This window comes from Protomyctophum parallelum (genome assembly GCF_964188405.1).
Source record: "Protomyctophum parallelum genome assembly, chromosome: 5".
Classification (NCBI taxonomy): Eukaryota; Metazoa; Chordata; class Actinopteri; order Myctophiformes; family Myctophidae; genus Protomyctophum; species Protomyctophum parallelum.
The window spans coordinates 16,339,603-16,364,499 of NC_139702.1; the positions used below are offsets into that span (position 1 = coordinate 16,339,603).

The 24,897-nt window shown below is 43.4% G+C and overlaps 1 protein-coding gene across 2 annotated transcripts in view; it reads right to left on the reverse strand.

Annotated features, from left to right (window-relative positions):
- Positions 1 to 24,503, reverse strand: part of LOC310858144 (adhesion G protein-coupled receptor E5-like) — a 49,118-nt gene extending 24,615 nt beyond the window's left edge. The window contains exons 1-11 of one of the 2 annotated variants that reach the window (XM_083764226.1): positions 24,248 to 24,503; positions 19,451 to 19,537; positions 17,289 to 17,432; positions 16,652 to 16,807; positions 14,598 to 14,723; positions 12,064 to 12,201; positions 10,816 to 10,856; positions 9,868 to 9,957; positions 9,034 to 9,190; positions 2,495 to 2,614; positions 753 to 973 (exon numbers count right to left, since the gene is read on the reverse strand). In XM_083764226.1, coding sequence (XP_083620352.1) covers positions 753 to 973; positions 2,495 to 2,614; positions 9,034 to 9,190; positions 9,868 to 9,957; positions 10,816 to 10,856; positions 12,064 to 12,201; positions 14,598 to 14,723; positions 16,652 to 16,807; positions 17,289 to 17,432; positions 19,451 to 19,537; positions 24,248 to 24,278 — 1,311 coding nt within the window. In that variant the 5' untranslated portion in view covers positions 24,279 to 24,503. Of the gene's footprint in view, positions 1 to 752; positions 974 to 2,494; positions 2,615 to 9,033; positions 9,194 to 9,867; positions 9,958 to 10,815; positions 10,857 to 12,063; positions 12,202 to 14,597; positions 14,724 to 16,651; positions 16,808 to 17,288; positions 17,433 to 19,450; positions 19,538 to 24,247 lie in introns of both variants that reach the window. The other variant, XM_083764225.1, reaches the window with a different exon arrangement.
- Between the last annotated feature and the right edge of the window lie 394 nt (positions 24,504 to 24,897).

Sequence of the window (24,897 nt, forward strand, 5' to 3'; positions counted from 1 at the left end):
GTTGACGTTCCGCCATGACAGATTAAATCGTCTCATATACGTAATAATAAGTCAACTTTCCGAGGGCGAGTGTTACAGATGTACTTCTGATGGGTTTTCCTTGGCTGTCAATATTTCTATCATCCAACAAATGGCTCTGAAAGTGATCCAAAAGGATCGTACGCTATTATAACTCTATGGGGAAGACCATTTTCTTTACCTCGGGCTGAAACCGGATGTGACGTTTGTGGGTGTTCCTGTCTACGATTGTGTCGATGTATATGGAGATCTCTGTATCTGTCTGCCTCTGTCTGTGTTGCAGTGTTGTCAGGTGTGGGGGTTGTCATGGCAATCAATTGGCTGAGGCAGAGGCTGGGAATTGTACAGGCGAGGCTGATTAGGCCCACTGGCAGAGCCTGAGCAGAGCCCTTTGTGGTGGTTCTGGAGAACCGTGGGTCCGACCGACTCGACACCAGGCACTGCACTCCCTGCGGGGGTGTGGAACGCGTGTGTCGAATGTGAAGTCGGTGGGGCGAACGGTTCTCGAGTTACGTTCATTACAACCGTGCACGCACACGCACACGCACGCACGCAGACACACAGAGCCGTCGCACATTTATAGTAGGATGTCCCCATTTCACAAGTTTGCGAATGTATAAAAATGAATCTCTTCTTTTGAAAATAGCAGATCTACAAGATCTACGAGCTCGTAGAACTATGCCCCTATGCAGTCTGTATCATTGTAGACCAGAGGGTAGATAATATTGTCCCACCTGCAGGTGTCTCAGCGTGAGGCCGATGGGAGTGTCCAGGTGTTCTGTGGAAGGGTTGGACACCACGGCAGACACCACCTTAGAGAAGATCTGGATGTTCACAGGGTCCTCTCCGTCCCTCTGGTAGAGTCCTCCTCCTCCTCCTCCTCTGAGACTGTCAAAGGAGTGGTTAACGGACCTCTCCAGGTTCTTGTAGCTCACCAATGCAACGACAGTGAAACCTGTGAGAGGAGAGGAGAGGAGAGGAGAGGAGAGGAGAGGAGAGGAGAGGAGAGGAGAGGAGAGGAGAGGAGAGGAGAGGAGAGGAGAGGAGGCCCAATTTTCAACACTAGATCTTTTGTAAGATTAAATCTAGAGTTGCAACACCAGCCGATAGACAACCCATTCAGTCCTGTCTGATTGTATTTAACAATATAAACTCAACAATGATCCTCTTCCGACGAGCGCTTCAGAACTCCGACACTTGGAAAAGTAATGTAGGATTAACCTACTGGGCGGGATTCTTGGAGGGAACCCCTTTTGGTGTTAGCATTATGTTATGCTTTATAGCTATTGAAAAATAGCAGATCTACAAGCTCATAGAGCTTGTAGGTCTGCTATTTTTGAAAAATCGAAGAACGACTGATACATAGCTTTTTCAGAAAACTGTCAGGATGTAGAAGACATTTTTAGAATCTGATCTCAGGTCAGAATGGGTTAATGACCTGGACAGGTGAATAGAATAGAATCTGATCTCAGGTCAGAATGATAAACTGTCAGGATGTAGAAGACATTTTTAGAATCTGGTCAGAACGGGTTAATGACCTGCATGGAATGTCTCAGCGGAAAGAATAGCTCATAACATGTCTGCGATGGATCACCATTTGTGACCAGATCTGACTGAGAGCCTGCTGAGAGCCATCGTGCAAAATCCAGCTTTTCACCAGCTTTTAGCTTTTTCAAAAATGAGTTAATAGCACAGGCAGACTCTTCACATACTGGAGCATGTCTGAAATAAGTGTCAGAGCTGAAATCAACATGTAAATATGAAATAAATGCTTAAACATGTAGCTAGGTGTAATGTCGACAGAAGACATGCAAATATGAAATAAATGCTTAAACATGTAGCTAGGTGTAATGTCCACAGAAGACATGTAAATATGAAATAAACGCTTAAACATGTAGCTAGGTGTAATGTTGGAGACCACAGAAGACATGTAAATATGAAATAAATGCTTAAACATGTAGCTAGGTGTAATGTTAGAGTCCACAGAAGACATGTAAATATGAAATAAATGCTTAAACATGTAGCTAGGTGTAATGTTAGAGACCACAGAAGACATGTAAATATATGAAATAAATGCTTAAACATGTAGCTAGGTGTATAATGTTAGAGTCCACAGAAGACATGTAAATATGAAATAAATGCTTAAACATGTAGCTAGGTGTAATGTTAGAGTCCACAGAAGACATGTAAATATGAAATAAATGCTTAAACATGTAGCTAGGTGTAATGTTAGAGACCACAGAAGTGAACCTTTTCAAGCATGTTTTCTCAACTCGCTGTTTCTCTGCAAGACATTACTCTATAAGCCATATCTCCAAAACTGGAGGGTCAAACTGAACAACCAATATGTCAATTTGAAGCTATAATTTCCTGCTTTCACATGACATGAAAAAACTAATATTCAAATTTCAAATTTAGTCACATTTATAGCTCATAACATGTCTACGGTGGATCAACCAATCAGCTGCCTGTTTACCTGGGTACGTTCCGTTCCCACTGGCCGTCTCCCAGTCAGTGTCTAGAGCAGCGTTCTCATTGGTCAGATGGATTAGTCCAGTGGGCGGAGTGTGTCCCTTCCTCACAGCGAGCTTTGCCTCTAAACGCAGAAACAGAAAACCCACTGTCAGCGTGCGTGCGTGCGTGCGTGCGTGCCATAGACTGTAAAGAAATATGGACAAAGTGTTCTCCGGGTCTGATATGGACGTAAAATGAAGCCAGTCAGTCCTTGAATTGTAAATCGCCATCTTTCTAGATCCGTTTGGGCCCAGCTGGCCCATTGGCTGGCCCAGACAACGAGGCGGGACTTCCCCCCTTCTTCTTCGTTGGTTTTTATTTTGACTCGAACGGGGGGGTGGCTCCCGTTCATAGACTGTAACGGTAGCCACGCCCCTCAGAACATACGCGACTTTATGGTAAAAAAATTTAATAAATGGGACCATACTTTTCCAAAAAGAATATTATGACATGACAAATGAGACTTTAAACTAGTGACTGGAAGCAGAAAGTATTCATGACCATGTTTATTAACACTTACAGCACGTAGGACGCCTGAGAACGTCATAGGATACCGAACGTAGAGTTCTAAGGACGTCTGAGGACGTCCTAGCGACATCCCAGCGATGCGGGGCGAGATATTAATATTCAGAATTTTTCCTATTTATTTTTTTGGCATTTCGCTTTTCGCTTGCCGTATGCTAACGCTCAGTGCAACTATTAGCTTATTATTGACTCCCACGTTAGCGAGACGGAAAGAATGACTCGTAGCTCCTAATCCAGGGCGCTCTCCGTGGTGATGAATAGAGCGATATGCTGGCGCTTATTTTCTGCTCCTCATCCGTCTCTCCCGCAAAATATGAACGCTTTTTGGAGCGTAAAACAATATATTAAGATGATCGGGGATGTTGAGGTCACTTTGTAAAGTCAACTTTTTTAGGAAAGTGTTTCCGGTTCATGGCTTTCAAAGTAAAAGCGATCAGACACCTCCGGTATTCTATAGCCTATATTTTGAAGGCAGTCGGCGTACTCAATGTGTTAAGGTAATACAGTCTAGGTGAAGTTGGGGTCCAAATACAAATACATGGAGCTCTATGGAGATATGGGTTTTTTTGGGCCCAATGACAGCGCCACAACAGGCCATTATATGAACTTTCAGGAAGTCCCGATTTCCTTAGTGGCTTCACAAAATATCTGTCTGACTGCCCTGGTTAGAAAGAAAGAAAGAAAGTTACTAGGTTTACCCAGGGTAACTGGACTAAGCTCAAGAACTTGTTTACAGCCAGGCCCTGCTCATAGAACATTTCATGGTATAGGGGTTCAATGCCTTGTCCAAGGGCACTTCAGCGGTGGTAATTTTAACGTGCCGGTCCGGGGATACGAACTAGCGACCTTCCGATATCAAGACCGCTCAGCAAACCGTTCGGCCCCCTGGTGTGTACCTGTCTGGTTGGTTTCTAGTCGGTGGGTCTGGTTGTCTGTGTACCTGTCTGGTTGGTTTCCAGTCGGTGGGTCTGGTTGTCTGCGTACCTGTCTGGTTGGTTTCTAGTCGGTGGGTCTGGTTGTCTGCATACCTGTCTGGTTGGTTTCTAGTCGGTGGGTCTGGTTGTCTGCGTACCTGTCTGGTTGGTTTCTAGTCGGTGGGTCTGGTTGTCTGTGTACCTGTCTGGTTTCCAGTCGGTGTGTGCTGCCTTTGGAATGGCAGTTTGGTAAATGTTTAATAATTCTGTCATTTAATTAAGTTACATTAAAAGGTGAAGTGTATTGTAACAGGTTTTACTGCCCTCCAGTGGTGGAAGTAGAAAGTGAAACGAAACTCAGTAGGGCCAGCATTTCCCAGTAAAACGAAACTCAGTTGAGTCAGCATTTCCCCACAGAACAGTGAGCTGTGCACATGGTCTGCTGAGAATTCTTCTTATATGCCTTTGCCTTGGACATTATTTGTCTGTAAGTACATTTTAGTTGTAGTTAATCAATGGGATGTTTATATTTCATGATGAATGATGTTTGCAACTTTCCTGTGTAAGCTAGGTTAATTGTTTGTTTGGTAATAGTGTAAGCACATGTTAGCTTAACAACATTTAGCTTACTGCAGCAGTGGCTGCAGTGCTTTCTGTGTTTCAACTTTGTGTTCCTACTAGTTCAATGCAAATAGCCTACAAGGCATACTATTAATCACACACATTTACCTGTGTGGTAATTCCTTTGTTGTGTTTATTTACAGTACATGTGTGCTAATTCATTTTTATGTTTATTTCTGTACTGTTTCAGTTTTACAAAATTACCTGCAGAGACTCAGTAAATTCAACAAAGTCAAGCCTTGTCTCTTTATTGGAGGATCTCAGAACACTGTTAACTAGCTGTCTAGCTACACATGGGCACGTGTTGCAAGGGCAGCACAGTAAAAAGACAACAAGTACAGCGGGCTCCGCACAAGATCATAATCAGCAATCATGAGTCTACGCTCAGGAAAGAAATACACAATGAATGTTAATGATGAACAAGAAGAGGAGAAAGAGGATTCAGAAATCCCGGCACTAACAGAACAAGAGGAGGAGCATGAGGCATCTCAAGCTGATTCTGTCAAGTCTTCACACAAGTCTTCACACAAGTCTTCACCCAAGTCTTCGCACAAGTCCTCTCACAAGTCTTCAATCAAATCTAAATCTAATGCATCCTCTAAGGCATCCAGTCAGTCATCACGATCCTCAATAACGTCTTTATATGTAAAAGCACAGGCTAAGGCAAAGGCTGCTCAGGCTGAAGTGGCATTTGCTAAACAAGAAGCTGAAGTGATCAAACAAAAGGCTGAACTTGACGCCACCTTCCATATTCTCCAGTCTCAGAGGGCTGCTGCTGCTGCCTCTGCTGAAGCCGCAGTCTATGAGGAAGCTGTGGAGAGTGAAAGTGAGGACGACTACCAGGACGTGGAAGAACACCCTGTTCTACAACAAGCTCTCAACTCAGCCCAACTTACCATAGAGTACGTGCAGCAGCATGCTAATCAAACACTGATGCCCCCTGCTCTACAACAATCTGTCATCCCAGCACAACATGCTAATCAAACACCATTGCCCCCGGTTCTTCAGCAGCCTCTCAACTCAGTGCAACGTGCTAAAGAATACGTCCAGCAGCTTCCCAAGCACTCACCAGTGAGTTCACCTGAGAGGGACGAGAAGCCTTTAAGAACCCCTGGTGCTAATCCAGCTGTTGACAAAGGCACCCATGTTAACCAACTTCCACAGTATGGAAGTGTTGAAATTAAAAGAGAAGAGCCAACAAAGAGCACACAACCAACCAAGACATACCTCAATCTTCCACAACACTCAGGCAATCCTTTTAAAGACTACTACTCACCTGAGCCTCCAGGTGCACAAGACTTTGCTAGATACCTGATACGCAGAGAATTGATCAGTTCAGGTCTTCTTCAATTTGACGATCAACCTGAACATTACATGTCATGGAAAGCGTCCTTTCACAGTACAACTAAGGACTTAAACATGTCAGCGAGGGAAGAATTGGACCTGATGACAAAATGGCTTGGGCCTGAGTCATCAGAACAGGCAAAAACCATCCGCTCTGTATATGTTCTCAAACCTGAAGCAGGCCTCTACACCGTCTGGCAACGTCTGGAAGAATGTTATGGGGCGCCAGAGGTCATCGAAGATGCACTGCTAAAAAAGATTGACAACTTTCCAAAACTAAATAACGGAGACAATATCAAGCTAAGAGAACTAGTTGACATTCTCTTGGAATTGGAATGTGCCAAAGAGGATGGTTACCTAACAGGCCTCTTATATTTGGATACTCCTCGTGGGGTAAAACCCATTGTGGAGAAACTCCCATACAGCCTCCAGGAGAAATGGAGAGCTCTGGGATCCAAGTACAAAGAGGAGAATGCAGTGACTTTTCCACCTTTTTGTGTCTTCTCTAGGTTTGTGAGAAACCAGGCAAAGGTGAGGAATGATCCAAGCTTCTTTTCTCCCACATCCGACAGTTATTGTACACCACAGACAGAGAAACCTGCAAAGTCCAGCTGGAAAGCCTCTGTAAGTGCACACACGACTGATGTTGTTGCAGAATCGCTGGATGATAGTGACAACATACCTGTTCAACAGAAATTGGAGGGACCAAATATGCAATGTCCTATACACAAGATGCCCCACCCACTGAAAAAGTGTAAAGTATTCAGAGGAAAACCCATGGAAGAACGCAAAGCATACCTGAGAGAGAACAGAATTTGCTACAGATGCTGTGGGTCCACGCAACACGTGGCGAAAGACTGTAAGGTGGCAATAATGTGCTTTGAGTGTAATAGCGACAAACACACCACTGCCTTGCATCCAGGTCCTCCTCCTCAAGAGGCTTCAGAGAGTATTCAGGCTGACAAGCAAGACAGCGGGGAGCCAAGTGGGAGTACAGTCACCTCAAGTTGCACAAAGATATGTGTAAGTGGAGAAAGCCCACGCTCCTACTCCAAGATCTGTTTGGTAAAAGTACATCCTGCAGGACAAAAAGGGAGAGCTATTAAGATGTACGCGGTGCTCGATGAGCAAAGTAACAAGTCTCTTGCCAAGACAGAGTTCTTTGACCTCTTCAAGGTCGAGGCCAATTCATCTCATTATACACTGAGAACCTGTTCAGGGACAACAGAGACGTCAGGTAGAAGAGCTAGTAACTTCATCATCGAGTCTATTGATGGAAAATTACAACTTCCTTTACCAACCCTAATCGAGTGCGACATGGTTCCTGATGATAGGACAGCAATACCCTCACCAGAAGTGGCACAGCATCACTCCCACCTACGGCCAATTGCCAAGAAGATGCAACCTGTGGACCCAGGCGCTCCAATCCTCTTGCTCTTAGGAAGAGACATCTTAAGGGTGCACAAGGTGCGTGAGCTAATAAACGGGCCCCACAATGCTCCTTACGCACAGCGACTAGACCTAGGATGGGTCGTCGTGGGTGAAGTGTGCTTGGAAACAGTCCACAAACCATCAGAGGTCAACGTATACAAAGCAAACGTTCTGCAAAGGGGTCACACATCCTGTTTCAGCCCATACCCAAAAAGCATCCAAGTGACTGAAGGCTACAGTGGTATGATACAGCATCGTGGTTCCAACTCTACAGCCTGTAAGGAAGATGCAGGTCCCACAGAGAGGACAGACAACCTTGGGTGTAGTCCAAGGATGACGACAAATCAGCACTACCCATGTCCCTGACCATCAGGGACAAACATGTCTATCAGAGCAGCTCACACTGAGCTGATTCTATGTCAACTGAAGAACAGAATTGTGAAGATGTTTCTGAGGCCAGTCTCAGAGTTCTTAGTTCCCCAGCCAGACTTCTTGAAAGAACTTTTACGTTATTACTTGCATCCAAGGTTCCCTTAAGGTTGATATAGTGATACAATGTTATTGTACCAAAGCGGGGAGTGTGCTGCCTTTGGAATGGCAGTTTGGTAAATGTTTAATAATTCTGTCATTTAATTAAGTTACATTAAAAGGTGAAGTGTATTGTAACAGGTTTTACTGCCCTCCAGTGGTGGAAGTAGAAAGTGAAACGAAACTCAGTAGGGCCAGCATTTCCCAGTAAAACGAAACTCAGTTGAGTCAGCATTTCCCACAGAACAGTGAGCTGTGCACATGGTCTGCTGAGAATTCTTCTTATATGCCTTTGCCTTGGACATTATTTGTCTGTAAGTACATTTTAGTTGTAGTTAATCAATGGGATGTTTATATTTCATGATGAATGATGTTTGCAACTTTCCTGTGTAAGCTAGGTTAATTGTTTGTTTGGTAATAGTGTAAGCACATGTTAGCTTAACAACATTTAGCTTACTGCAGCAGTGGCTGCAGTGCTTTCTGTGTTTCAACTTTGTGTTCCTACTAGTTCAATGCAAATAGCCTACAAGGCATACTATTAATCACACACATTTACCTGTGTGGTAATTCCTTTGTTGTGTTTATTTACAGTACATGTGTGCTAATTCATTTTTATGTTTATTTCTGTACTGTTTCAGTTTTACAAAATTACCTGCAGAGACTCAGTAAATTCAACAAAGTCAAGCCTTGTCTCTTTATTGGAGGATCTCAGAACACTGTTAACTAGCTGTCTAGCTACACATGGGCACGTGTTGCAAGGGCAGCACACGGTGGGTCTGGTTGTCTGCGTACCTGTCTGGTTGGTTTCTAGTCGGTGGGTCAGGTTGTCTGCGTACATGTCTGGTTGGTTTCTAGTCGGTTGGTCTGGTTGTCTACGTACCTGTCTGGTTGGTTTCTAGTCGGTGGGTCTGGTTGTCTGCGTACATGTCTGGTTGGTTTCTAGTCGGTGGGTCTGGTTGTCTGTGTACCTGTCTGGTTGGTTTCCAGTCGGTGGGTCTGGTTGTCTGCGTACCTGTCTGGTTGGTTTCTAGTCGGTGGGTCAGGTTGTCTGCGTACATGTCTGGTTGGTTTCTAGTCGGTTGGTCTGGTTGTCTACGTACCTGTCTGGTTGGTTTCTAGTCGGTGGGTCTGGTTGTACCTGTCTGGTTGGTTTCCAGTCGGTGGGTCTGGTTGTCGGCCAGCTGGGCTCCCAGCAGCCTCATGGCGTCCTCCACCACCACTAGCAGCCCCGACACCTTGGCGCCGCTGTCCAGGTTAGAGGGAGACTCCAGCACGTCGCCCACCGCGTTGAACATCTGCTGTGCGGATACAGGGGGGGGGGGGGGGGGGGGGGGGGACGACACAGCGACAGAGACGTGAGTAAAAGATGAGACGTTCAAACGCGTATAATTAGTTTTGTCTTTATACTGAATACAAAACTAATTATACGCGGGTCCTACTTTTGTGTCGCTTTTGTGTCCCCATAGAGTTATTTTTCTCATTTCTTATTATTTCTCATTTCTCATTTTTCATTTCTCATTTCTTATTATTTCTCATTTCTTATTATAGAGATTTGTTCGATTTGAGATTTGTTCGATTTGAATTTATGAGATTTGTCACACCCATTACCGCTATATGAGAAATAATAAGAAATCAGAAATCAGAAATAATAAGAAATAATAAATGAGAAATATTAAGAAATGATTTCTTATTTTTTTTCCCTAATTATTTTCCTATTTTTTCCCTATTTTTTCCTATTTGTTTTTCCTGTTTTTTTTTTTTTTCCTATTTCTTTTTCTTTTTTTTGGAAGCATTAAGACCCATTTTAACCCTCAATGGCTTCCTTTCTGAAAAATAACGTTATTGTAAAAAGATTCACGCGTTTAGATATTGCTATTTACAATGAGAAGCTGGTGCCACTTGGACCCGTACGTAACGGACTATAAAATGACGTCAGACTTAAATACAGAATATATGGTGTGTTGTGTTCTACCTCTAGCATTGGGTTTCCATCACCCGAGGTTCTGTTGGACAGGGCGTCACAGTTCCTCAACATCAGGGACCGGATTTCACTCAGACCGGACTGGGGGGGGGGGGGGAGAGAGAGAGGGAGAGAGAGAGAGATGGGTGGACAGACAGACAGACAGACAGACAGATAAAGCAGAAGCGTAATTTCGGGTGCGGCAAAAAAATAAGTTACAACATATAACCCTCACCGGAAATAGAGGATCTATATTATAAGCTATCAACGCGGGGCTTGGAGACGCATTGAGAGCACAACTTGAAAGTGGTTAGTAAATGAATGGCTGCATTAACACAATCCGTGCTGGGAATCCTTCAAAATAGGAGCTCTTTTACTCTGAAACCCATGACCCGGAAACAATCCGGAAAAAGGTTTGCTTTGCATTGCTAGCTTACATTGCTATCGTTTTAATTTATACGATATATGATCCAAAAAGCGTTCATATTTTGAGGGAGAGACGGATGAGGAGCAGAAATGAAGCGCCAGTATATCGATCCGTTCAGAACCACGGAGAGCGCCCTGGATTAGGAGAGACGAGGCATTCTTTCTGCCTAAACAGCTAAATCAACGGTAAGCTAACATGAGCCCAGAGTGTATAGCATACGGTAGCCGAGAGGCGAACTGAAAAATAAAAAAAGGAAAACAAAATCTGAATTCAGTTTTGGGTTCATGTCAATTACTTTGATCTAAGTCACTCTGGAGCGTCTGCGAATGTCTAAATTATACATTTGAACATTGATTTACCTACCACACACGCACACGCGCACACGCACACGCACACACGCACACGCACACACGCACACGCACACGCACACACAAACACGGACACATGCACACGGACACATGCACATGCACGCACGCACGCACACACGCACGTTGTGGGCTGAAGATTCTCTATCTGATGATGATGCAACTCACCTGTTCACCTGAGTCTGGTTTGAACTGGTCACACTTCAGCTCTGCAACAAGTCACATGACAACAAACTATAATATTAACAGTATTGTTAACTGCAGAAAACAGAAGACACGCATTTGGGAGCGCACGCACGCACGCACACACGCACGCACGCACACACACGCACGCACGTCCGTGACAGAGAGAAGTGACAGAGAGACGTGGGGCAAAGCCAGGGGATATTTCTAACCTATACCCAAATTTGACTGCCATTGGATTTATTTATTTATTTTTTTCATATTTACATGTCTTCTGTGGTTTCTAACATTACACCTAGCTACATGTTTAAGCATTTATTTCATATTTACATGTCTTATGTGTTCTCTAACATTACACCTAGCTACATGTTTAAGCATGTATTTCATATTTACATGTCTTCTGTGGTTTCTAACATTACACCTAGCTACATCATGTTATACATTTCAGCTCTGACACTTATTTCAGACATGCTTGTGAAGAGTCTGCCTGTGCTATTAACTCATTTTGGGGGAAAAAGCTGTAAAATTTTGCGCGATGGCAGTTTCTTAGTCAAATCTGGTCACATATATTAGCCTGATGATTAATAAGTTTAAAACGAGTAATATACTGTCTGGATGTCATCTTGAATTGGATTAAAAACTGAGTAGTTTTTTAATCAAAACCAGCTGTAGGAGGAGGAGGAGGAGGAGGAGGAGGAGGAGGAGGAAGAGGAGGGGAAGGAGGGGGAGGACAATGAGGCAATGGGAATCAAACAGGAGGAGGAGGAGGAGGAGGGGAAGGAGGAGGAGGAGGAGGAGGAGGAAGAGGAGGGGAAGGAGGGGGAGGACAATGAGGCAATGGGAATCAAACAGGAGGAGGAGGAGGAGGAGGAGGAGGGGAAGGAGGAGGAGGAGGAGGAGGACAATGAGGCAATGGGAATCAAACAGGAGGAGGACGAGGAGGAGGAGGACGGTGATGCAATGGGAATCAAACAGGTGAGCTTCATTTTTATTGGCGTTTATCGGTGTGGGTCTCGACGCGTCGTCATGTTTTGTTTTTGTTTTCAGGAAGTAATTAAACAAATATTTTTTATGGACCTTTGATATAAAAACACACACAAATGAGAATTTTCCGGCACAGTTTTAGTCGACGAAATCAACACTGCAAGAAAACAAAGAGTTACAGAAATCCTGAAATGTGTGACGTCGTGTCTCACCGGAGTACGGGGTCTCGTCGTTGCCGTAGTTACTCACCAGAGCATGGGGTCTTGTCGTTGCCGTAGTTACTGTAGCCGAGCGAACAGTCGCATACGAAGCTCCCGGGGCGGTTCTCACACCGGCCCTTGGTCTCGCCGCCGCAAAGCGTTGGGTCGTCGTCGCATTCATCTACGTCTGGACGGGGTGGGAGGAGATGGAGGTTAGGTTTAATCTATGGTTCATCTATGTCTGGACGGGGTAGGAGGAGATGGAGGTTAGGGTTAATCTATGGTTCATCAATGTCTGGACGGGGTGGGAGGAGATGGAGGTTAGGGTTAATCTATGGTTCATCAATGTCTGGACGGGGTGGGAGGAGATGGAGGTGGATGATGAATGGTACATGGTGCATTCATATAGCGCCTTTATCTAATTCACCCATTCACACACACATTCACACACCTTTACATAGACTGTGCATTACATTCACCCATTCACACACACATTCACACACCTTTACATAGATTGTGCATTACATTCACCCATTCACACACCTTTACATAGATTGTGCATTACATTCACCCATTCACACACATTCACACACCTTTACATAGATTGTGCATTACATTTACCCATTCACACACATTCACACACCTTTACATAGATTGTGCATTACATTCACCCATTCACACACACATTCACACACCTTTACATAGATTGTGCATTACATTCACCCATTCACACACACATTCACACACCTTTACACTGGCTACGTTTACATGAAGGGTGATCATTCCGAATAAATACTTCAGAATAAAATACATCCGATGTAATGTTTTTTCCCGCTTGTTTACATGGGAAATGGTCATTCCGAATGAGTGTTTATATGGAGAAGTGATAGAAGACATGATACATGTTAATTCACGTGAAACTACGCCATCTGTTGGACACATAAAATATAGGCAGTTCATTCATTGTGACTGTCTCAACAACATATTACAGACGAAAGACGATACTTTGAAATCCCATCATTTCATTGAAGTAGCTTTGAGGCTGCTGGTTGGATAGGGACGGGCAAATATGTTTACCGTCTTTTTTTCCCCACCCGCTGCGGCTCCGCTTCTCCGCTGGGAAGGTGATCATCTCGTTTTTATTTGTACTTTATTATCTACAGCACGGCCAGGGCACGCAACACTGATTATTATTGTATCGGGTCGCTCGTTATTTTTGAGAGAGAGAGAGAGAGAGAGAGAGAGACCGTTGAACACACACACACACACAGATCAGGGTTATCGTCATCTGCTGCTGCTCCACGTTTTTTTGTGGATTTCGGATCTGAAAAAAGGAACGAAATAACGCGCTCTATGTGCAAACTCCTCGGCGCGCCTTGGATATGAGCGCCTTGGAGCATGCTCAGAAAGACCAGAATGAACTTACATCCGAATTAGTGTATACATGAGTCCAATTTTCTTTCAATCGCATTGAACATCGGAGTAATCCGGCCAGTGACATCGGAATGGTTTTTAGATCGCATCGAGCGTTTTCATTCGGATGTAAGTTTTTGTAGGTGTTTACATAACAACGTTTAATAGGATTGAAATTCTATTCGGAATGAAAAGGGGATTTAACTGCTCATGTAAACGTAGCCATAGATTGTGCATTACATTCACCCATTCACACACACACACACACATCCACACACCTTTACATAGATTGTGCATTACATTCACCCATTCACACACACATTTACATAGATTGTGCATTACATTCACCGATTGTCCATGCAATTCTGTATTGGGAACTCAGTTCAGTAAAGAGAAGAGACAATCAATTGAGGCAAAGAAGCGTTTTAAAGATTGAGTAATTATTATTGAGGTACCATCAAGGAGAGCACACAACTTACATTCAATGTATACCACAATGACATGTAATGGAAACCCACGGCTGTGTGTCACACCATACGTTTGAGAAGACAGCCTAGATATACTCAATCAGTCTCCACCCCTACCCCAACCAAGGGGAACGTCTTAAGGCAACACTGATTTACAACAGGTGGAGAAAACACAGGTCTAAGGCAATAAGGCTTTACAACAGACAGTAAACCACAGCTGTGTTTAAACATAGCTGCCTTTACAACAGATAAGAGCTATAACTGCCTTGAGGTGTTTTCTATGTTTAACCACCCAAATTCCTTGACACCATTCACACACATTCACACACCTTTACATAGATTGTGCATTACATTCACCCATTCACACACACATTCACACACCTTTACATAGATTGTGCATCAATTCACCCATTCACACACACATTCATGTTCAATAGTTCATGTGATATAATAGTAAAATTATGGTCAAATTATATCTACAAGCTTGTAGATCTGCTATTTTTCAATAGCTAAAGTATAACAAAATGCTATAGTTTAAAACACCAAAAAGGGGTTCAGGCCCAGAATGGGTTAAACTCACCCTTGCAGCCATTGGTGGGGGTTAAACTCACCCTTGCAGCCATTGGTGGGGGTTAAACTCACCCTTGCAGCCATTGGTGGGGGTTAAACTCACCCTTGCAGCCATTGTGGGGGTTAAACTCACCCTTGCAGCCATTGGTGGGGGTACGGCGGTATCCCGCCTCACAGCGGGTACAGCTGTAGGTACCCATCATGTTGGTACAGATTTCCTCTGGACCACATATCTCCGCGTACGAACACTCATCAATGTCTGCCAGAGAGAGAGTGAGACACGAGAAATCATACATTATCATCATGATGAAGAATACTCCAAATGTAATTATTTTTCATAAGCTTTGTAAGAAGACGCCAATAGAATAGGGTGGAGAGTAAAGGATAAGAGTGACCGTTCAAGTATTTTCTCATTAACACACAACATGCATTCTACAATTTACCATTTACCATTTGGCAGACGCTCTTAATCCAGAGCGATTTACATTAAGCAAGAACAAAAAGCATGGGAATACATCACATACATAATACATAGTTATCATGAAACATGCGTAAGCTAAGAACGTAACAGTGGAATATCTATATAATGAAACTATACATACTATATATACATACTATACACAATAAACTATGCATATATACTATACTATGCTATACATATGTACTATGACGTGCTATGACTACATACAATGCATTTATAGTGCGGTCTATAATTAGGCATTAGGCATTAAACCTATCCAGAGCGATTTACGGTACAAGGATCATAAGTAAGCTAAGAATCTAACCTCCGTCTGACAGTAAAATATATGAACAATGCAGTGTTGTTTTCGTCGACTAAAACTAAGGCGAAAAATGTCCGTCGACTACCTTTTTTCCCACTGACAAAAACTAAATGAAAACTAAGCTACGACGACTAAAACTGAGACTAAATATAGTGACAATTTCGTCAACAAATAATAAAAACTAGACTAAAATGTTAGGAAGGGACTATAGAGCGTCGCAGTCCCTCCCCCTTTCAGAACAACGAACGGCCCAGGAAATGAAAACGCAATGCATTTCCCCATAGGCAGTTCTTATTTAATTTATTTAAAGACCTTTTAAGCGTCGTACGAAGCCAACTCTTGTCGTGACAAATCATGACAACACACAGAATCTTTCGGGCCAAACAAAGAATTAGAAAGTAGAAAAGAACGGCAGGTTAAAACACTTTTTTTTTTTTTTTCTTCTTTGTAATTATTTGTTTGGTCCAAAATATTGTGTGTGTTGTCATGATTTGTCACGACAAGAGTTGGCTTCGTACGACGCTTAAAAGGTCTTTAAATAAATTAAATAAGAACTGCCTATGGGACAAATGCATTGCGTTTTCATTTCCTGGGCTGTTCGCTGTTCAGAGACTGCGACGCTCTATAGTGGAAAAAGAGATCCAGTATAAGTCATTTTAAACAAATAGCCGATCTACAAGCTCACAACGATCTACAAGCTCACAATGATCTACAAGCTCACAATGATCTACAAGCTCACAATGATCTACAAGCTCACAACGATCTAAAAGCCGATCTTATAAGTCATTTTACACAAATAGCCGATCTACAAGCTCACAACGTTTCGCAGCGCGACGCGTTGTGAGCTTGTAGATCGGCTATTTTCAGCAAATGTAAAATCAGCCATCTAATCACAACGCCATCAAGTCCCGCCAAAATACATTTTAGTCGACTAAAACTAGACTAAACACTAAAACATTCCAGGTGACTAAAATGTGACTAAATGAAACTATTCAAGAGGCTATGACTAAAACTAAAATCTAAATTTGCTGCCAAAAACAACACAGATACAATGAAACTAAACTATGCATATTGCATATTATACCATGTCTACATAACATGCTATCTAAGGTGGCCTTCACACCAGAAAGCTTTACTGAGATTAAAACGAATCCTGCTGCACATTGTCAGAAAGTGCATTTTGTTTGGCAGGTGTGAAGCCTCATTCGAATCCTAATGCGCATCAAAGAACCGCATTCTACTCCGCCACTGAGTGGCGCGCTACGAGCTTGTAGGTCTGCTATTTTTTTTAAACTGTCAGGATTGAAGACATTTTTAGAATCTGATCTCAGGTCAAAATGCGTTAAAGAACCACCACTCTTCTGTGCGTTAGAATCTGATCTCAGGTCAGAATGGGTTAACACACCTGTGCAGTTGTCACGGGTGGGCGTGAGGTCATATCCTGTGTGACGGGTGGGCGTGAGGTCATATCCTGTGTCACAGGTGCAGCTGTAGTTACCGATGGTGTTACTACAGTTGGCGTGGCGACCACAGATCAGCTTGTCCTCGCACTCATTAATGTCTGCATGACCGAGAGAGAAATAATCAATTAGCATGTCCATGTCTAATAAGTAGGGATGTAGCTCGTTAACTGTTATTGATAACGATCACCTTATCGATCAGGCTCATCGAGCACACTATCGAGCATTTTCTATTATTTTGTGGACAGACGGGAGACAATAAATTCTGAACAGAACCGGTGTCTTTTTCTAGGGCCTTCAAATACCGTTCCTTCATTGGCCAGTATTGATTCTCATTTCTCTCCAAAAGCACGTGAACATGATGGAATATGACCACAGCTCACGTCGCAGCCGCGACGCGTTGTAGAGCTTGTAGATCTGCACTATTTCCAGCAAGTGTAAAATCAGCCATTACGACAATGCCATCAAGGCAGACCCACCCACGACTAAAAACTAAAAGACTAAAACAACACTGCGGTGCAAGCCGGTCGGTATAGGTACGCCAGCGGGTCAGTATACAGACGGACGTCTCTCCACACTCGCCTTCGCAGTGGCCCGTCCAGGCGGTGAAGTCCACGGCCTTGAACCCGTCGTGGCAACGACAGGTGAAGCTCCCAACGGTGTTGATGCACTGTGCGTGTTCTCCACAGATGCTGACGATGTCACGGTCCTCACACTCGTTCACATCTGTGGACATTGACACAGAAACTATGTTACACTGTCCTCAGTCCTCACACTCCTTCACATCTGTGGACATTGACACAGAAACAATGTTACACTGTCCTCACACTCCTTCACATCTGTGGACATTGACACAGAAAAACAGAGAAACAAAAGACAAGAAGATAATGATATCAGACCTATACGCACCACCATGGCTGACCGGGCCTTCTGCTCGGTCGCCCCCGAACTGTGGAACGCTCTCCCCGCCCACCTGAGAGCCCCACAGTCGGTATAGACGCTTTTAAGAGAGGACTCAAAACTTTCCTTTTTTTACCAAAGCATTTTTATATAGCCTTGCCCTTATGCTTTAAATGTTCCTGTTCTTTTAGATGTTTTTTGGTGTGTTGTTTCTTTTGCTTTTATTCACTGCTGTAGCACTTTGAGATTCTTGCAAATGTAAAGTGCGTTATAAATAAAATCCATTATTATTATTATTATTATTAGAATGTGGCAGATTACCTAGCCGCAATTTGCAACTCTAGAATTGTTTTTTTTCATGACATGACACCTCCAGCATAGCCATACTGCATTCATGCCTAGCCGACATAAAGGCTTGGATGACAATAAACTTCCTCCAACTAAATGAATCAAAAACTAAAATTAATTAAAAATTAATATTTGGCCCACCATCTGACAGAGCACATCTCGAAATTAGCCTCGGCTCCCTACGTCCCAATATAAAATCCACAGCCAGAAACCTGGGTGTCTTTCTGGATTCCGACCTCTCCCTGGACGGCCACGTAACAAAAGTTGTCCAGTCTTCATTTTTTTCACCTTAGAAACATTGCAAAAATCAAACCCTTTCTCTCCCGCCCCGACCTCACTAAAGTTATCCACGCTTTAATTTACTCCCGTGTAGACTACTGTAATTCCCTATACTCCTGCCTCTCAAAAAAATCCATCAACCGGTTACAACTCATTCAAAATGCTGCAGCTCGCCTCCTAACAGGCTCCAAAAAATACGATCACATCACCCCTATCCTGGCCACCCTACATTGGCTGCCTGTCTCATACAGAATACATTTCAAAATACTTTTATTCACCTTCAAAGCTAGATCCGGACACGCTCCCTCTTACATATCTGACCTACTTGTCCCCTACGAGCCAGCCCGTGACCTACATTCATCCGGCACGGCCCTTCTTTTAAAAGAAATCAGGCTGCAAAAAAACTGTAGGCGACCAGGCATTCGCTATCTGTGCACCGACTCTCTGGAATGCCTTGCCCCTAGAGATCAGGCTTGCCGAGTCTGTGCCCCGTTTTAAATCACTCCTTAAAACTAATTTCTACAAAGCTGCATTCAACCCCCTACCCATGTGATTTGTGATTTCATTGATTTCTTGTTGTTATTGTCATGCATTTTATTCTATTGTGTGTTCTCCTTGCTATGTTTTTATATATGTCTCTCTGTAAAAGCACTTTGTGACTTGTTCTTAAAAGGTGCTATACAAATAAAGCTTTATTATTATTATTATTATTATTATTATTATTATTATTATCCAACCGATGGATTACACACGTCCTAGTGCATTTTCATTGATATCATCAACATCCACAGACACGCATCGACCTGTTTGAGTCTAACTTCCACAGACACACATCGGTGTGTTTGAGTCTAACTTCCACAGACACACATCGGTGTGTTTGAGTCTAACTTCCACAGACACACATCCATGTGTTTGAGTCTAACTTCCACAGACACGCATCCATGTGTTTGAGTAACAATAGCGTTTTCTCTCAGTCAGTTGATTCTTCATATCCATATGAGTGAAACGGCCGTGATGACATTATTTTTCAAACACGGTTCTTATATGAGGCGTTCTAAAATCCTCCCTATGGGGATTATAATGCAAATAAAAAGTACATGAACCTGTGGATTTGCGCCCTCTACCAATATTGACGCCAGACTTCAGTGCTCTATAGAGCCTCAGAGCATTAACTTAACCAACGGAAGTAAGCAGAAAATCAGGAGGTCATTTATTACCAACACATTCTTTCCCTTTAACTGCTTGTCCAAGTCCACATGTGGCGTTGATGCTCCAGGCACATGGTTTCAGCGAACACAGAAACCCTGGAAGAGATCAAAGATAACACACTATTAGATTATAATCCCTAAAGCCCCGTTCACACCAAGGAAGCTAGAAGCTAGAAGCAGCAGCTTCTAGCTTCGTGGTCATGTTATCTCTATGCAGAGCAGCTTTTTCCTTTTGAAGCTAACCCAACATATTTTCAGATGGGGGTCTGCGGCCAAATACAGATAATTTTTGGGGTCCTTGACATGAAAATGGTTGAGAACCACTGACACAGAAACATGTTTTTTTTTCAGAAAACTGTCAGGATTTAGAAGACATTTGTAGAATCATCCACAGGTCTAAAAATGTGATGAAGATTAGCATGAATTCAAACCTCAATTTAATGAGAAATACCAGAACACACACACACACACACACACACACACACACACACACACACACACACACACACACACACACACACACACACACACACACACACACACACACACACACACACACACACACACACACACACACACACACACACACACACACACACACACACACACACACACACGGACAGAGAGAGACATAGCACATAATTGCATCATACACGAACACGCAGTCAATTACTTTGATCTTTTGCACTTTCTAAGTCACTATGTCTGGAGCGTCTGCGAATGTCTACATTATACATTTGAACATTGATATACCACTACGCACGTACGCACGCACGGGCCCCCATGACGATTATAAAAACATTTCGTCTCTGGTCGCGTGTCACAAAACAGCTGATCTTATAGCAGATCTACAAGCTCGCACCGCGGTGTGAGCTTGTAGATCAGTGGCCATGAGTTTCGGCATGCGGTGCCGTCGCAAGACGAAGCATGAATCAGAGGCATATTATCTCTTCTTACAGACGGCAGACAAAACACCACCAAGGATTTATCTACACTGCCCCTCTGTGTGTGTGCGTGTGCGTGTGTGTGTGTGTGTGCGCGTGTGCGTGTGCGTGTGTGTGTGTGTGTGTGTGTGTGTGTGTGCGTCTGTACATGCCTGACTTCCTGTATGTGGTCAGGAGGTCATTGTGACATCAGACGCAACGAGAAGGATTGAAGAAAAAAAGGTCGTTCCGTTTAGAAACAAGAACATATTTTCAGATGGGGGTCGGAGGCCAAATACATTTATACAATGTTTGGTGTCCTTGACATGAAATAGTTTGAGCACCACTGATATAGAAACATGAGGTTTTTCAGAAGAAAATACATTTTAAAAAGTCATTTTTTTTAATTTCGACGTCAGGCCTATAGCTGTTTCTACGAGGATTAACAGAAAGCTGTTTATATGAGGATTCCAAGGCAGTTATTTGAGAGAATAACATCCTTAACTGTAAAGAATAACATCCTTGTCCGGACACCATATTTTCGTCCGAGCATTCTAAAGCAGGGGCGTTTACCCACTAAAGGATTTAGCATTTTTAAATCTTTTCAATTTCAAAATAGCCACTAAAGTGGATATTTTGGTAGATGGTTTTTCATCTCTTATTTAATGTTTTTTTTTTTTATTGTTTATGCCTGTTTGCATGTTTTTGTTTTTAAAGCTTGTTTGTGTTATAATGTATGCTTGTGTGGTTGTTTTGTTTTGTTGGGATATTATCTTTTATTTATTATTTGTTTATTGAAGAGAGGAGTCCAAATAAGACCTTTAGGCCTCCTTCATTTCCTGCTGACTTTCTTTACGTATTGTGCAAAAAAACTAAACTAGTTGAGTTGGTCTAGTTGAGTTGGTCTAGTAACTACTAACTACTAGACCAACTCAACTAGTCTCTAGTTGAGTTGGTCTAGTACAGGGGTGGGCAACTGGCGGCCCTTCACTTAATGCGGCCCGCAAGTTAATATCAGAATACTGATATATTATTGATTTCAGCTGTTACAATTCCAAACCCACTTTAATTACTTCACGACTATATTAAATGACTATAGTACTTAAAGGACCACTTCACCACTTTCCAACCTATCTTCATATAATAGGTCCTCACTAATAACCATGATAAAATGGCACGATTATTTTCTACTCGGTCCGTGTCTCATAGGAGGGCTGTGGGCAGTTTAGAAACCGTCTTCCAGTGACATCATCATTCGGCAGATTTTATTTTTACAAAAATGTTTAGATTTTCATTATCGCGAGAATGATGGCTTCCATTTTCGCATTGCAACTTTTCAGGACTAGAAAGCCTGCAGTTTCTATTAGCTTGTATTCCCCATCGATGAAGACGGTTTCTGAACTGCCCACAGCCCTCCCATGGGACAAAAACTGTGACATATTTGTGAGGACCTACTATATGAAGATAGGTTGAAAAGTGGTGAAGTGGTCCTTTAATGACTAGTATTAAAATGTCATTGTCTTTTTGTGCCCCATGTAGTTACTATAACTAAATGCATTTGAAATTCAATAAAAAGGTTACTTTTCAGGATTCCAAGTCAAAATAGCAAAAAAATATTCAGGTTTTCAGTTACATTTTAGCTGATCTACAAGCTATTTAGTTACTAGACCAGTGGTTCTCAAACTGTGGTCGACTCTGGACCCCCAGAAAGACCACTACCAAATGAATCAACTCTGGACCCCCAGAATGACCACTACCAAATGAATCCACTCTGGACCCCCAGAATGACCACTACCAAATGAATCCACTCTGGACCCTCAGAATGACCACTACCAAATGAATCCACTCTGGACCCTCAGAAAGACCACTACCAAATGAATCCACTCTGGACCCCCAGAATGACCACTACCAAATGAATCCACTCTGGACCCTCAGAATGACCACTACCAAAGGAGGGCATTATGGACCAGAGCTAGAGTTGAGGCGGTTCCACATGATAAACATTGTGAAAGTTTGTACAGATGGGGGTTATTTTCAAAATGAGCAGGCATACAGAATGAGCTTTTTAATTTATAGTATAGTTTGTTGATTCATTTGGTAGTGGTATAACCTGGTATAACAGCCATGCAAAACCACATGAATCACTCCATCCTGTAGGCTCACACTCTATATAACATACGACCAATCAGACCCTTCCTCACCCAGGAGTCAGTCAATCAGACCCTTCCTCACCCAGGAGTCAGCCAATCAGACCCTTCCTCACCCAGGAGTCAGCCAATCAGACCCTTCCTCACCCAGGAGTCAGCCAATCAGACCGTTCCTCACCCAGGAATCAGCCCAGCTCCTAATCCAGACAACAGTCTTGTTGACTGTTGTAACTCCCTCCTTACTGGCCTACCGGCATGTGCACTTAAGCCTCTCCAACTGATCCAAAATGCCGCAGCTCGCTTGGTCTTCAACCAGCCAAAATTCTCCCACGTCTCCCCCGTTCTCCTCTCCCTCCAATGGCTCCCGGTCGCTGCCCGCACAGAATACAAAACTCTGATGCTGGCATTCAAAGCAACCAAAGGCATGGCCCCCCCATATCTCACAAGTATGATTGAACCCTACAGACCCTCCCACGCACTCAGATCAGCCAACGCAGGGAAGCTGGAAGTAGGCCTACCCTCACTAAAAACGCCAGGACAACGCTCCACATGTCCCAAACTCTTCTCCCTTCTGGCTCAGAAACTGTGGAATGCACTTCCGGTTGAAGTCAGAACTGCAGCATCACTCCCAATCTTCCGCCGTAGTCTGAAAACCCACCTTTTCAGACTCCATCATGGCCCATAGCACTTATCCTACCCCCTTAGATAGCATTTCTGTAGACTTAGATAGCATTTGATACAGACTTATAGCATGTTACGTAGACAGCACTAGAATTGCATTGTATGTAGTCATAGCACGTCATAGTACGTATAGCATAGTATTTATAGTTTATATGTATAGTTTAATTATATAGATATTCCACTGTTACATTCTTAGCCTACGCATGTTTCATGATAACTACTTTTTATGTATGTGATGTATTGCCATGCTTTTTGTTCTTGCTTAATGTAAATCGCTCTGGATTAAGAGTGTCTGATAAATGCCTACATCGTAAATTCAAAAGCAGAAGCAAGAATGAAATGGAAGATTATGTTTTTGTACAAGAGGACGATCTGTGTTGCATTGAGCGGTTCCACAGTCTGCCATTCAAAGTGTGTGTGTGTGTGTGTGTGTGTGTGTGTGTGTGTGTGTGTGTGTGTGTGTGTGTGTGTGTGTGTGTGTGTGTGTGTGTGTGTGTGTGTGTGTGTGTGTGTGTGTGTGTGTGTGTGTGTGTTTGTGTGTGCGTGTGACAGGACAGTGTAGATAGTGAAGATAGTCAAATAGGCGATAGCAGATCTACAAGCTCACAATGTGTCGCATCACCACACACTGTGAGCTTGTAGATCTGCACTTTGGGACAAGACAGTCATTAGAGGATGGATGTGGAACAACATGCTTCCTGTTCTCACCCTTTACACACAATACTGACACAATGCACTGTGTGTGTGTGTGTGTGTGTGTGTGTGTGTGTGTGTGTGTGTGTGTGTGTGTGTGTGTGTGTGTGTGTGTGTAGTGTGTGTGTGTGTGTGTGTGTGTGTGTGTGTGTGTGTGTGTGTGTGTGTGTGTGTGTGTGTGTGTGTGTGTGTGTGTGTGTGTGTGTGTGTGTGTGTGTGTGTGTGTGTGAGAGAGAGAGAGAGAGAGAGAGAGAGAGAGAGAGAGAGAGAGAGAGAGAGAGAGAGAGAGAGAGAGACACACAAACACACACACACACACACACGCAAGCACGCACGCACATTGATAATAGTCTACTTCTTACCAATAATCAGTAACGCCCTCTCCGGCCCCATCCTGCCAAACAGTCCAGTCTGTCTGTCTGTCTGTCTGTCACCAACCCACCGCCTCACACAGAGAGAGAGGATGATCTGTCTGTCTGTCTGTCTGTCTGTCTGTCTGTCACCAACCCACAGCCTCACACAGCGAGAGAGGATGAAAAACGGTTAATATCCTCAACAGTCCTCCACAGCTGCAAGTTGATCAGCGTCCATGAAGTAAATCCACGTGGAAGAGTAGACAGTATAAACAGTTATAAACCAAAGATAGAGCGGTCTGTAGCCTATGATCCGGTAATTAATAATCCCCCGTTTTATCTAGAAGTTACAGAGAGAGAGAGAGACTAGATTCCTTCTCTCCTTTCCTCCCTCACTCCGCGTCTGGTCTGTGACTGTCTGAGGCTCTGAGCCCGCCTCTCTCTCTCTCTCTCTCTCTCTCTTTGTCCCCGCCTCTCTCTCTCTCTCTCTCTCTCTCCTTGCACTTTTCTTTCACCATAGCCTACAGACAGAAGCACCCGGTTTCCCTACAGTGGTATTGTGTCACACCCCCCCCCCCCCCCCCTCCTCCTTTCTCTGTGCTCCACTGGGCACTGGTTCAGTAGCTATTCACAGAGAGAGAGAGAGAGAGAGTGAGTTG